Consider the following 12,774-nt stretch of genomic DNA (forward strand, 5'->3'; position numbering starts at 1 on the left):
GGAGGCTCAATTGTTCGTGGGGATATTTTGTTCTGCCTGTAAGGCATACAGTACCTTCTTCACAAATTGGCTTTCACTATGACTGCGTGCTAGAAGGGGCATATCCGCAGCATGCGTTGTTTATTCACATACAAATGCAATGAGGAGGTTTGTGCTATGCCCCCGCGAAACGGCACAGACATTGTTGTCCACAGTACTCGCAGGCGGCTCATGTGACCCGAATTTCTATCGTGACCATCGTACGGTGCTGAAGGCTTGATATACTCGCTAACAAACGCAACAAATAGTATGCTTGCCAGTTTTCAGTATAACAAGAACCAAAGCCGATGAAGATGTCTTAAGCAGCTGTTTATTGTTGTACAACCTCTTCAGGCGGAAAGAACAATTCCTCACCTGCTCGGGATGCCGTTCCATGAATTGAAGAAAATTACACTTACTCTCTTGTCCTGGACTGATCGAGCCCGCCCACTGACCAGCTCGATTTCACTGTGAAAAAGTTTTTTGCTCCTCCCCCCCCCTCCTTCTCTTGAGTGCAGTTTTACTGAACGAAAAGTCTTTATTGTGGAATGGCTCTTTGGCCTAATAGGAGGGGAAGAAGGGTGTCGGAGAAAAGACAGAAACAAAGAAAGAAGAGAAAGAAGTGCGTACACACATGCGTGTACATGGTATACATTTGCAATCACATGCGGCGATCGATGCCTTCCTCGTGAGCGAACGCCCAGAGGGAGAGCAGGGTGTCGCGGCTGTTGTTGTTGGGGGTGGTCCATTGATGCAGAGTGCTGATGTGCGGTGGCAGGTACTGGGCACGGAGGTCCCGGTAGCCAGGGCACTCCCACAGCATGTGGGTCACTGTTGGGCACACTTCCATGGTGCATGTGGAGCAGCTCACTATGGGGCCCTGTTCGTGGTCGCCGTCGTCGCTGTCGTCGTCGGTAGCCCCGGGCCTGCATCGGTGGTGGGCCCGCCATTTGGCGAGCACGTCTGCTGTTAGTGCGGCCCCCGCACGTGTCTTGTGGATGAGGATCTGAGCCCCCCGTGGCAGTCCTCGGGGCAGTGGGTGGTGGTTGGTGGGGATGTGCTGCCAAAGGGCGCGCCTTCGCTCCCTCTTGGCTGCCAGAATTTTGGCTCTTGGGTCGGGGTCGTCTGGTGCGGGCATAGTCTGGGTCACCAGGGCGGAGCGGTCGTCCATTAGCTCGCTCGCCAACACCTGTGCGGCTCCATCGCCAATGCCACCGGCGTGACCTGGTACCCAGTCCACCCTCACCTCCACTCCATATTGCTGGTACAGCACTGTGCTTGCCATTTTGATCCTGTGAGCAAGCGTGCCAGTCCTGGGGGTGCGGCCAAGGATTTTTATGGCCTCTCTACTGTCTGTGTAGATCACCACAATCTCCCCTGTCTGCCTCAGTCGTCGACGGGCCTCCCCACAAACCCCGTCCACTGCACACAGGATGGCGGACAGTGAAATCTGGTCTGGGCTGGGTCGGTGCTCATGCACGTGGATTTGTCTGCATGTGCCGATTGGGGAGATCGCAGCTAGCCTGGCTCTGCGCGTGATGGGGTCCCAGGTGGCTGCCGTGAACACAGAGTTCCGGGTTCTGTCTGTACAGGCAGCTGCTGCTCTACGCTCCGCTTCATGATCCTGCTGATGGCACTTTTTGGAGAGTGGTTTGGGAAGCTTGAGGAGCACATCGAGCCAAGGCTCCAGCAGGCGTGGCAGTTTGGGTGCATCGGGGGGTAGTTCTTTTGTGAGGGTGAGGAGTCCTCTACCCGCAGTTGTGTTATGCCGTCGTAGTCCATGGCCTTCATTGTGTGCCTCGATAAAGGCTTTGAGGGGAGGGAGGCCGGAGTACCTGTAGAGTTCTTCAGTCCTCGTGTGACGCGGCAGGCCAGTTATTGCGCGGAGACATTCGAGATGGAGGACCTCCAGTTGTGCGTAGTGGGTTTGGTTCAATGTGAAGCAAGCTGCTCCGTAGCATGCCTTAGAGGTGAGGGTTGCCAGGCATAATGTCCTGATGGTGCGTGTGCCGGCACCGCCAAAGTGGTTGCCTATGCGGCGGATCAGGTGGAGGTGTCGGCGCCACGTTGGCTTAAGCTGACGGATCCATTCCTTTGGTCCACCAACCTCACTGAGGGGAACCCCAAGGATCCTCACCCACCGCTCCGCTGGTCGGGTGATGGTTTTGCCGGCCAGTGTAAGGCTTATCTTCGCTCGCTCAGAGTCGTAGCCACCTACCAGGAGGAGGTTAGTCTTTTCCGGGGACGGCTGCATGCCAGTGGAAGGGAGGTAGTTGTCGATGGTGTCCAAGGCTTGCTGCATGATTCCCTGTACATCTGCTGTGTTCAAGCTCGTGCCCTTGGGGTCCACCCACAGCGTGATGTCATCTGCGTAGAATGTCAAGCCCAGGTGCGGAATTTTCCGTAGCTCTACAGCCAGACCTTGCATCACGATGTTAAAGAGGACTGGAGACAAGATGGCACCCTGCGGCACTCCTCTGGAATTTGAGAATGTCCTTGGGTGGCCCGATCCAGATTTGACCTCAAACGTTCGGGCCACCAGGAATGATCGCACAAAGTTCATGATTCGTGTGCCAACTCCAGCCCCATCGAGAGCAGAAAGCATAGTTTTACTATAGTTGTACCATAGTTTTACTATAACGCATATCTGAATATTGGGAAGATATAGCTGTAAGAAGTGTACAGGATTATTCCTCTAAGTCTAAACAACCAGTGTTACTGTATTTTTACCGTACATGTTACTCGTTTTACTCAATAAGCCCTCATACCGCTTAGAAGCCTGGTATAAAGCCAGCACTCGCCTATGCACACAGTAGGTTATTTAGAACTCAACCTACATTTTTTGCGGCCCATTGTGTATCGAGGCACATTTCCATGCCATGACAATGTAACGTGATATGATACAGTACTTTGAAGTGTTCGGAAAGGTTGCAAAATCTGTTTTACCTTACATACGATTACCGGGAGTCGTAATGCTTTCTGCCAAAGCCGACAGCCCCTAACGCCTGGTATTTGTTTTGGTCTTGCGTTTTCGCTGTTGTCGGTTATTAGACTGACTGTTCCCTTTGTTCGAAAGATTGCTGAATACAGAAACTAACACCAAGCTCCGACTCCTCGCGCTCCGCACAGGTCCGGCTTCGCGAGGAATGGGGCGACGCTGGCAATGTTTCCTTCTGGAACGGTATCAACAACTATACTTTAAATTATGCCCTAAGCTAGTGTAAGGGAATTTAAGTCTTTTATTATGATAAGAAGTTGCGCATGCGCAAAATCTGCTGCGGACGAGCATCAAAGGTCAAACGAGCGTGAATAAACAGCCCGGATGAGCCCGATTGAAGCAGACAAATGCTAGGATCCCTAAGCCGACGTCACGGAGGCGCGCTTCGCAGCGCCACCTGTGGTCGCGCTCACTGCCAATACCACTTGCTTGCATATGCATGCTGGTTACACTTTTTTTTTTCGTTTTCGCAACAGACAGCTTGGGAAGCCTCGCACACTGGTAGCCTGTAGACTGGTGGGTGCCCACTTAACGTATCGTTCCAGCGGCAGGGGGTACCGTGGGGGTGCACGACAGGGTTCTCAATTGTAACCAACAGGCGACAGAATGAATGTGGTACCCCTGGTTAGGTATTGCCTACCTTGTTGCAGCGATCCGTGTATTTCGACAGGGCTCTCAATTGTAACCAACAGGCAACAGAATGAATGTGGTAGCACTGGTTGGGTATTACCCACCTTGTTGCAGCGGTCCGTGTATTTCGACAGGGCTCTCAATTGTAACCAACAGGCAACAGAATGAATGTGGTAGCACTGGTTGGGTATTACCTACCTTGTTGCAGCGGTCCGTGTATTTCGAGAGGGTTCTCAATTGTAACCAACAGGCAACAGAATGACTGTGGTACCCCTGGTTGGGTATTACCTGCCTTGTTGCAGCGGTCCGTGTATTTGAGTTGTATTCTCGTCGTAGGTGGACGGAACGAAGGGGCTTGCAAAGAGCTATGGTGGTCAGGGGGTGTTTGTGCATGAGCAGGGGGGCCATGGGAAATGTTTGAAGATTGTGTTGTAGCTTTTCACTGATTAATCACCATGCTATCGAAGCACCGCTTCAATGTGGCGGGCATCTAGGCTCGCATCGGTAGCAACAATGGGAAAACAGTGAAATTCTGGAGAAATGCACTGTGTAATCTAAAGCTTAATTCAAATGCCTGACAGGGGCGTATCGCATTTCGCGTTGAGAAAGTCAACTATTCCTTTTAGCTGGTGGCTGATGCCCTCCTCGTCTGATATTTGAGAGCTTACAAGGCATGCACAGCTCACCTTTCACCTCTCACCATGGAAGCCTGTGCTCTCTGAGTGAGTGTTTGCTAAACATTTTTGTTTCGTATGGCGGTGTCCCCAAAGCAGCTTTTGAGCTCATCAACAAACGTACGTAGGAGGGTTGCAAGCTGGGCTAGTTGGAAAGACATTCTTGGATAAAACCAGCGCGAACTCAGACGAGGGAAGCGCAACGCAAGGACAGCCGCTGGTCTAACAACTAAATTTTAATATCAGAAAGGGTGAATATAAATACTGAACACAAACAATAAAGTAATAAAAAGACAGTGCGCATGGTCAAAACAAGTTTGCAAAGGTCACGGTGATACCACAAGTAGATATACACATGTTGCAGTCAAGGCACACGCAGATATGCAATCTCTTTAGGATGGAGACACGCTTGTTTGGCTTACACACTTATCACCTCGTTCTTCTATGTGGAATGCCTCCATGATTTCGCGGGTTGTTTGATTATGGTGCCTAAATAAAATGTTGGTGGCAGGAAAATTAGGTTCGCATTGGCTGCACTTAGTGCAGTGCGAAGAAAGATGGGATGATGCAGGGCCTTTCAATGACAATTCATGTTCTCTCAAACGCACGTTGATACAGCGGCCAGTTTGTCCAACATCATGTCTGACATCATGAGAATCGCTTCATGGTTGCGTAACCACAAGAGCGCCGTTCTCACCAGGAAAGAAACTGCATTGGCGAACTGCATGGTCTAACCACTACAGTTAGTAGATTTGCCGACTCTGTGGTAGTGCTTCCCAGTCCACAGCGTTTTCATCTGGACGTCAGAGAAACAAGTGTTTCACTGTGAGGCCAAACTTGCACCGTTGGAAGGAAATTGGCTTTACCATTTCAGGAGGTCTGACACATGACTCTGCAATTTCAAACAATACTGTGGTTCAGCTTCACCAAAATAAACTTGATTGACTAATCCATGCATCCAGCAAATGAAATTTAGGCGAATTACCATTTCGAGAGTATAAATGATTTGACTGATAAGTTCGATTGGCGCTGAGGCATCATGCAGTGCCAACATGATGCTCTTCATTGCACAGTGCCACAGCGCAGGTGACGTTTTTGAGCCAAGTGGTGTGCACAGTGCTGCCATTCACCGAATTAAGATTGTTACCAGCACGAATGCGCCACCTTAGTGCATTGTGCTGAAGCTGAACCGTATGATCATGGAAGGAGTCGTGCTTATAAGTGGGGGTGTGCGATAGGGATTTTTGGTTTCGAAAAAAATACCGTATTTATTCGAATATAAGACGAGATTTCTTTTTTTCAAAATCCATAGTCTGAAAGTCATACCCCGCCTATATTCAAAGCTCAGTGTATATGGCGATTTTTTTGCCTCTCCAAACTGCATCCTTGTCTTGTAATCGTGACCGCCTTATAATCGGATAAATACGGTATGAAGAGCATAATGATTTTTTTCGAATACTTGCCAATCGAAGCGAATATTTAGCGATTTGCAATGAGAAAACTGAAATTTACGATTTTGCAAGCATGCTGCAGTAAAAGAAAACTATCAGGTTTATTCATAAGGTGGTGATAATAAAACATCTTTATTTAGTTTGGAAAATTTTTCTCTTTCGCAAGGCAGATGTGCAAAAGCTATACTGCTACTTTTTTTTTTATGACATATTTTATATATGGGGCCAACTTCCATCTCATAGTGACCTCAACCACACGATTCATTACTAGTGTAAAGAAATTGTATGTTCTGACCAACTGAGATTAACACATTTCTCTTTAAAAAATTAACGGCAGTTTCTTGTTGGCTCAGGCCAGTTTAAAGGGTGACACTCTGAATATAGGGCAGTTCAAGGCATGAAAAATTAACTTGATTTTTGAACCCTCGCCTGCGCGCATGCCTTCGGGGCGTGACAGTATCATATCCCGTATTTCACATGCTTGGATGTCCCTTTTCAAGTGCTAGCGGCGCATGATATTTATTTTTAAAATGCATTTGCACTGAGGATCTCCCCCGCACGCGTGCACAAGAATTTTAAATGTGGGTTGGCGAAGGGCATGTGATACCTAATATAAAATTATAAAAAGAGTTCGCTCCAAACGTGAAGGGTCGGTGGGCAGATTCGTGATTGCACCAGTGTCAACGCCTTGTCAAGAAAGCTTTATCTCGGTGTCTAAGAACGTGAATCAAGACAAGCTTGTTGTTTTTCTTATGCCCCATATAGAAAGAAGGAGCACTACAGGTTTTAGAAAAAGATCATCTTCAGAAAACCGCGGCGACTCGGGGACTGGACGCAACTGGGCTTTCTCATCTAGAGAGTGTTCACAAGGCCAGATTGAGCACATCCACACATTCAGGATGCGGAAGGAAGAGCACGAGGGCGGAGTTGGCCCGATGCCAAGGAGATAAGAGGCGCCCACTGAAAAGCAATTTCCCCTTGAAGTTTTGCCACACGTCACCGGAGCAGTGCGGGAAAGCCCTTCGCCGCTAGCGGAGGGCGCTGGTGCATTTTAAAGCGAAGCTTTTTGCCTCTCATGAATTGATGAGATCCGTACGCGAAAACGCACTGTAGGAAAGGCAACTTTCTCTGATGATGATGATGATCTTGAGTGAAGGGAGGGCCAAAGGATAAAGTAGAGTGTTGGAGAGATAGCGAAAAATATAGAGGATAAATAATAAGATACAGGGCTGTCAGTCCGGGCCCATCAGTCAGTAACACCGCAGTCCGAGCTACAGCCGCTGCGTGAGGCCGACCGTCTACAAGTAATGCAGCAGATGTGCAAAGATTTCCTGTTGGGTAATAGGATAAGATTTCCTGTTGAGTGATAGGATAAAGTAGAAAGAGAGAGAGAGAGAGAGAGAGAAAGGTATAAAGAGAGCTGTCAGTCCTAGAACGCTGTCAGTCCGGGCACACCAGTCAATCACTGCACTCCGGGCTACAGCCGCTGCGTGAGGCCGGTCGTCTCCAGGAAGTGAAGCAGATAAGTGAACACTTCCCGTTGGGTTGCCGCAGGTCCCTTCGGGAACAGAAGGTCCTCCATGCCGGCGCTGGGAAGGCCTTGACGCTGGTGCGCTCGGTGGAGCTCTGCTCTCGGCGCCGCTTGGTGGGGGCAGAAGCAGAGGCGCTCCAGAATCTCCGGTTCCGAACAGTCCGCACATGTAGGGGAGTCCATGCGCCCGCGTCGGTGCAGGCACTCCGCCACATTGCAGCAGTCGAGCCGAACGGGGAGCAACAGGCAGCGGGCGTCCCTGCTGATGCGTGCAGGCAGTGTTGTGCCCTTCGGGGCTGTCGCCGTCGCGACACTATAATTCGGCAGACGGAATCGCAGCTGATGCAAGATACAGCTCTCCATAGGACAACACGAGTTCCCTCGTGCCTAAAGAACTATGTCCTGAAATCATCCAAAAAGAATTGAAAAAGAAAACCCGAAAAGGGAGGGGAAATAGGTGTTTCCCCGGCATAGAGTTTCTCAATATCACCTAGAATGGAAGGTGTCGCGATCGCATGCCGCCATGAGAATTAAGAGTACCCGGAGAATCGCATTGGCATCAAGTGGCTCGTGCAAAGTGCTATAGATTAGATTTGTTGGCTCTGAAGTGTTTACTAGTTCTGTTTTCACCATGCTTTTCCGTTTTCGGCATGCCACGTGGCATGGAATGGCTATCATAGATGTGTATAAATAACAGTGGGATTGGCACTTAATGCATGTGCTCGCGTTAGCGGAGAGTTTCTTAAGAGAAAGGGTGACCACATGTAGTGACGGCGACAAGCGACGCGAAATATGTAACTCAGAAGGCACAACAGCGATACTGGACGACAGCGACAAGAGAAAAAAATTAGTACATTATAGTCGCTGCTCGTCGCTACAGTTCACTGTATCGTCGCTGCCGCTCGCTTGTGGGCTGCTTCTGGCCGGCAAAAAGCGAGAGGGGGCCCCGGCAACCTGTGTATAAGTTGTGCAGCCTATATATAATGCCGCTGTCGCCCACACTATAGTCACTAAATAAGTTACGCTAGCCCACACTATCCGTGACCCTTTCCTCACCGCATGCAGACCCACGGACACAATAATTACGCTAAAACGGATCAACCAGAAATAAACCCGCTATAGAAGTGACACAAAACCACATAGTTCAAAGAAATAGTACCTGGTCGGAAAGTAAACACTTTGGTGCACTAAACTTTGCACCGTCTTTCCCATGGTACAGTCATTCACTATAAATACACTTCACTGCGCTGTGTTCTGTAGTGAAGTGTATGTGTGGCGTTTAGTGTGCTGTGTTCTGCTCTTCGCATCACTGTGTCTACAACTGGAGTTCATCATTCACCAAAGCGCACTTAGATGGCGCAGGAGCCACTACTAACGCGTATTAGGTCGATAGGAAAGTCACCACAAATCACCGCAGAACACATAGCACCACACCAGTCACAGGACCGCGTATTACTTCGTCTCTTGATGAAGTTGGCTTTCAGAAAGAGAGGTGAGACAGAGTCCGTAGCTGTTTTATTTATCCCTAGGGTGGACCTGCCTTTTAATGGAGTGAAAGGTCGGCCAAGGACTCGATGGAGGGATGAACTGCGGAAATTCGAGGGAAAAGGGCAGACTCAGCTAGCACTCGGCAGGCGTGGCTGGGGACCTTCGTCCTGCAGTGTTGTTGATGATGATGATGACGAATCATTATTCATATTTTACACGTGGTTGATATGCTTTGGTTCGCTTCTAGCCTTCCTTGGGTTTTCGTACCGTTCTTGTTGACGCCGGCGTCATTCAAGATGACGGTTTCGAATGCGACATCAAGCCAGTCGGCGATGTGCTCGCAATGTGCCCTGCGCAGGCGTTACTTGGTATACATACCGGCTTTGAAAGTTCCCTTAAGATATTCTCGCTCCCATTTCACCGATCTCCCTCTTTTCTCCTAACGGCCTAGAGTTCTTCCTCCTTCAATAAAGTTTGCTCACCATAATCATTATCATCAATTCACCCATCTATGAGAACGTGCGATCTCTGTAAAGGAGCAGCAGAAGAAGAAGAAGAAGAGGACTGAGCAGGAATGGGGAACGTCTTCTGCAGGAACCGCGGTGCTGACGAGGGGACACGCATGTCGTCGCGCGAAAGGAAGATGGTCCGCGACAGCTGGCGGACCTTCTGCAAGAAGAACCCGGACTACGGCGTGCTCATGTTCCTCGGCATGTTCACCAAACATCCCGAGTACCTCCAGCTCTTCCAGCACTTCAAGGACAAGGACATACGCACGCTGCCCAACGACCCCAAGTTCCGCGCGCACGCCTACGCCGTGGGCCACCAGCTGTCGGCCATCGTCGAGTGCCTGGAAGAGCCCGACGTGGTCACGGAGCTTATCCGCAAGAACGCCACCAGCCATCTGAAGCGGGCCGGAGTTAAGCCCGCCCACTTCCAGAGCCTTTTCTGGGCAGCCCTGGAAGAGATGACCGCCAGCCATAGTTCGATGATGACGCCCTCCGTCGTGGCTGCTTGGGAGAAACTGTTCGATGTGAGTGAGACGTTTCTTGACTTGCACTCTTAGAGCTCCACCATAATTCCGCGGGCAGTGCGTGAGCTGGTAATCATAACTACTGCTAAGGTGATTTGACGCCCTGACGTACGAGTCCTTTAAGTAATTTTTAAGGCAAGCAATTATAAAAAAAACTGTGGTTGATTCCTCTGTCATAGGGATCAGTAAAACACGAAAGTGAAATGTGCAGCGGAATCTGCAGCGGAATCTGCAGCTGAGTATGATTTGCGGGTCGGCGGCTGTTTTGTGGGTGTGCTTGCCGAGCGACGTCCTGCTTGCGGGTCGCTTCGGCAAAGGTGTACGGGAGTCGTTTCCGTGACGGATATGACGTCAGTGCAATCTTGGGGTATCGCGGCATAAAACATTTTCGTTAAAATATAAAACGCGAAAACGAACAACCCTAAGTATAACGTACTCTTTAGTACTAAAGGTTCCTTCCCCGCAAGAAGACTCGGTGTGCAGAGGTGCACCCTTTACAGGTCACTTGCTTCGTTGTACTGGCGTCACCTCCGTGACGGATATGACGTCAGCGAAATCTTCGTGTATCCGGGAATAAAACACGTTCGTGTTAAAATTGAATTTTTATATCAACAACAGCCTATTTAGGCCCACTGCAGAACAACCTTCATTAGCTCCTGTCCTGCGCTGAACGAGTCCATTCTTTGCTTCCGAATTTTTTTTAGTTCGTCTCTCCATCGAGTGAATGCCGTTCCCCTTCTTCAAGTCCCATCTCTTGGTGTCCACTCTGTTACCGTAATTGTCCACCTGTCGTCGGTTCGTCTCACTACACGGGCAGCCCAAGTCCATTTCTTTTGCTTATTTGAACTACGAAATCTTCGACAGGCGTTTGCTCCCTGATCCACGATGCTCGTTTCCTGTCCGTATGTGTTACTCATCATCATTCGCTCCATGGCCCGATGGCTCGACGTAAGTTCGCTTTCGAGTCGGTAAGTAAGGCGCCAAGTTTCCGCTCCAAACGTCATCTCCGGCAGCACGCATTGGCTGTATGCTGGTCTTTTTGAGAACAGAGGTAGCTTACTCTTTATTATTTGTGAGTGCTTTGCCGAATGCCCACCAGCCCATCTCTATTCCGCGCAGAATTTCGTTCTCGTGGTTGGGACACAACCAAGCTCGTCTACGCACGTGCAAACGTTCACAGGGAAGGCTAGAATTTGTATAAACATCCTGACAGAGTCATTATACGCAATGAAGCGCCGTCATTCTTGCGAGAAAACCGTTTTTCCAGCGAAGGGAGAGCTAATCGACGGCAGCCATTACAGTGGCTGCTACGTTTTCGCCATAACTGGAGCTTCACATTTGTAAGAGCTCCGTCGGGGTGGCTTGGAAGCCCAACAAATAGAAAAGTTGGGTATGACAGCCGTCCCAGGTCTATGCTTGCGGTAAAAACCAGTTATCTTCAGGGTATTTTTATGAGCCACTGCCCCCGTACCGAAGTGATAGGAACCTGGTGGAAACAAATCGTGTTTATCGTGCGCCTTCCGGGCGTGCTCAGCTGTGCACAACAAATAGCATCACGTACGATATGTTCACTGAAAGTACGATGCAAAAATATTGCATTTTCTCTCAGAATATTCTTTCGCGAACGCGTTTCTATTGGCTAGGTTTGTCGTCGAGCCTTCTGCTTAAGTCGACCATATAACCTACAACATCGGCATCAGACCCACTGAAGCTACTTTTTCAAGAGTCGCTATTCACGCTGCTGCTACACTGCCTCAGAAGCTGAAAGCCAAACAATTCTTCGCAGGAAATTTTCTGCGGGGGAAGGTATCCGGGTTTGAGCTTGATTAGTGTAAAATCGACTGGGAAGGAAGCGCATAATTAATAATTGCATGGTTCATATTCATTGTCACCTCTACCTTTCGTTTGACGTAACACTAGCAGTATCGACGGCAACTTTGTAATATAATTTGATTTATTCAGCGTAAAACGGAAGCTGCAGTAACACCAACTTACAATGTATACCGTTATTTATGCATGAGCATGTTTTTAGGGGAGAATCGAAGATGTATCTACGTGCTTCTTTTCAGACAATTGACGTGATCACGAGACGCGTCTTCGACGAAGCAGCCGGAATAGCCGAAGCTTCCGCCAGCCGAGAGAGCACATCGCCCGAGGAAAGCCTTCTGTTGAACGAGCAAGCCAAAGCATCCGCGGGCGCCTCTAACGCGCAGGACAACCCAACCGCGGATAAACCGTCCAGCTCACCGGCGCCACCACCAACCCAAGGTGGCGGTGCCTCCGTGGCCACCAAAAGCATCAAGGAGGGGCCCCCGAAGAATCCCGCTGACAAGGCGTGCAGTTGACTGTATAACGTGAATGATGATTTTCTTGAATTTATACGGCACCATTTTTCAAATCCCCGCAAGCCACCACATGGTTGAGGGGCGATAATAAATGTTCGCTATATCTTCCTAACAACTTGAATGGCCCATTTTGCGAGACTGTCTGAGGCCTGGGTTTTCATGTCTTCTAGTTACGCTCTGACAAAAAGGAAAAAAAATCCCGGGATACCTACGCATTTCTTGTAATTAGTGAATGCGAGAGCAATAGTGCCCAATTAAATGCCGGTGGGTGCTCCGTCGAGTTTTTCGCTGCGAGCATTGTTTTCAAATTTTCCAGCGAGGTATCACGCGTGTCTATGGCCACCTTTCGCTACTGCCAAGTTTGCGATCGCCGACGATGTAGTTACATACTGTCGGTACGCACTGTCGCGGATAGCGGCTTGGCTCGCTGGTGACTGTCGCGCAGCCGGATGCCGATAGGTGGCTACAGCCACTGCCGCACTCTCCACTTTCCACGTGGTTCTATATGTCCATTTGTCGCACCTAACAGGATTCGCTGGCTTTTCGCCACCGCGCAGACCTCACGCACGTTATGTGGGAATGCCAGGAGAAACCACGGAACAGCCT

The 12,774-nt window shown here is 49.5% G+C and overlaps 1 protein-coding gene across 1 annotated transcript; it reads left to right on the forward strand.

Moving 5' to 3' along the window:
* The first annotated feature begins 9,398 nt into the window (after positions 1-9,398).
* LOC144180430 (cytoglobin-1-like) lies at positions 9,399-12,204 on the forward strand. Its single transcript, XM_077708773.1, has 2 exons — positions 9,399-9,823; positions 11,893-12,204. The coding sequence occupies exons 1-2, from the start codon at positions 9,413-9,415 to the stop codon at positions 12,166-12,168; spliced, it is 687 nt and encodes a 228-aa protein (XP_077564899.1). The 5' UTR covers positions 9,399-9,412; the 3' UTR covers positions 12,169-12,204.
* The last annotated feature ends 570 nt before the right edge of the window (positions 12,205-12,774 follow it).

The sequence above is a fragment of the Haemaphysalis longicornis genome, unplaced genomic scaffold (genome assembly GCF_048455015.1).
Source record: "Haemaphysalis longicornis isolate Haplotype H1 unplaced genomic scaffold, Haemaphysalis longicornis Haplotype H1 scaffold_4, whole genome shotgun sequence".
Classification (NCBI taxonomy): domain Eukaryota; kingdom Metazoa; phylum Arthropoda; class Arachnida; order Ixodida; family Ixodidae; genus Haemaphysalis; species Haemaphysalis longicornis.

What these genes read in the sequence shown, in the direction of transcription:
- LOC144180430 (XM_077708773.1), top strand. Translation starts at nt 9,413, where the DNA reads ATGTCGTCGCGCGAAAGGAAGATGGTCCGCGACAGCTGGCGGACCTTC. An exon ending in CTTGGGAGAAACTGTTCGAT is followed by an intron (nt 9,824 to 11,892) that starts GTGAGTGAGACG and finishes GCTTCTTTTCAG; the next exon opens with ACAATTGACGTGATCACGAG.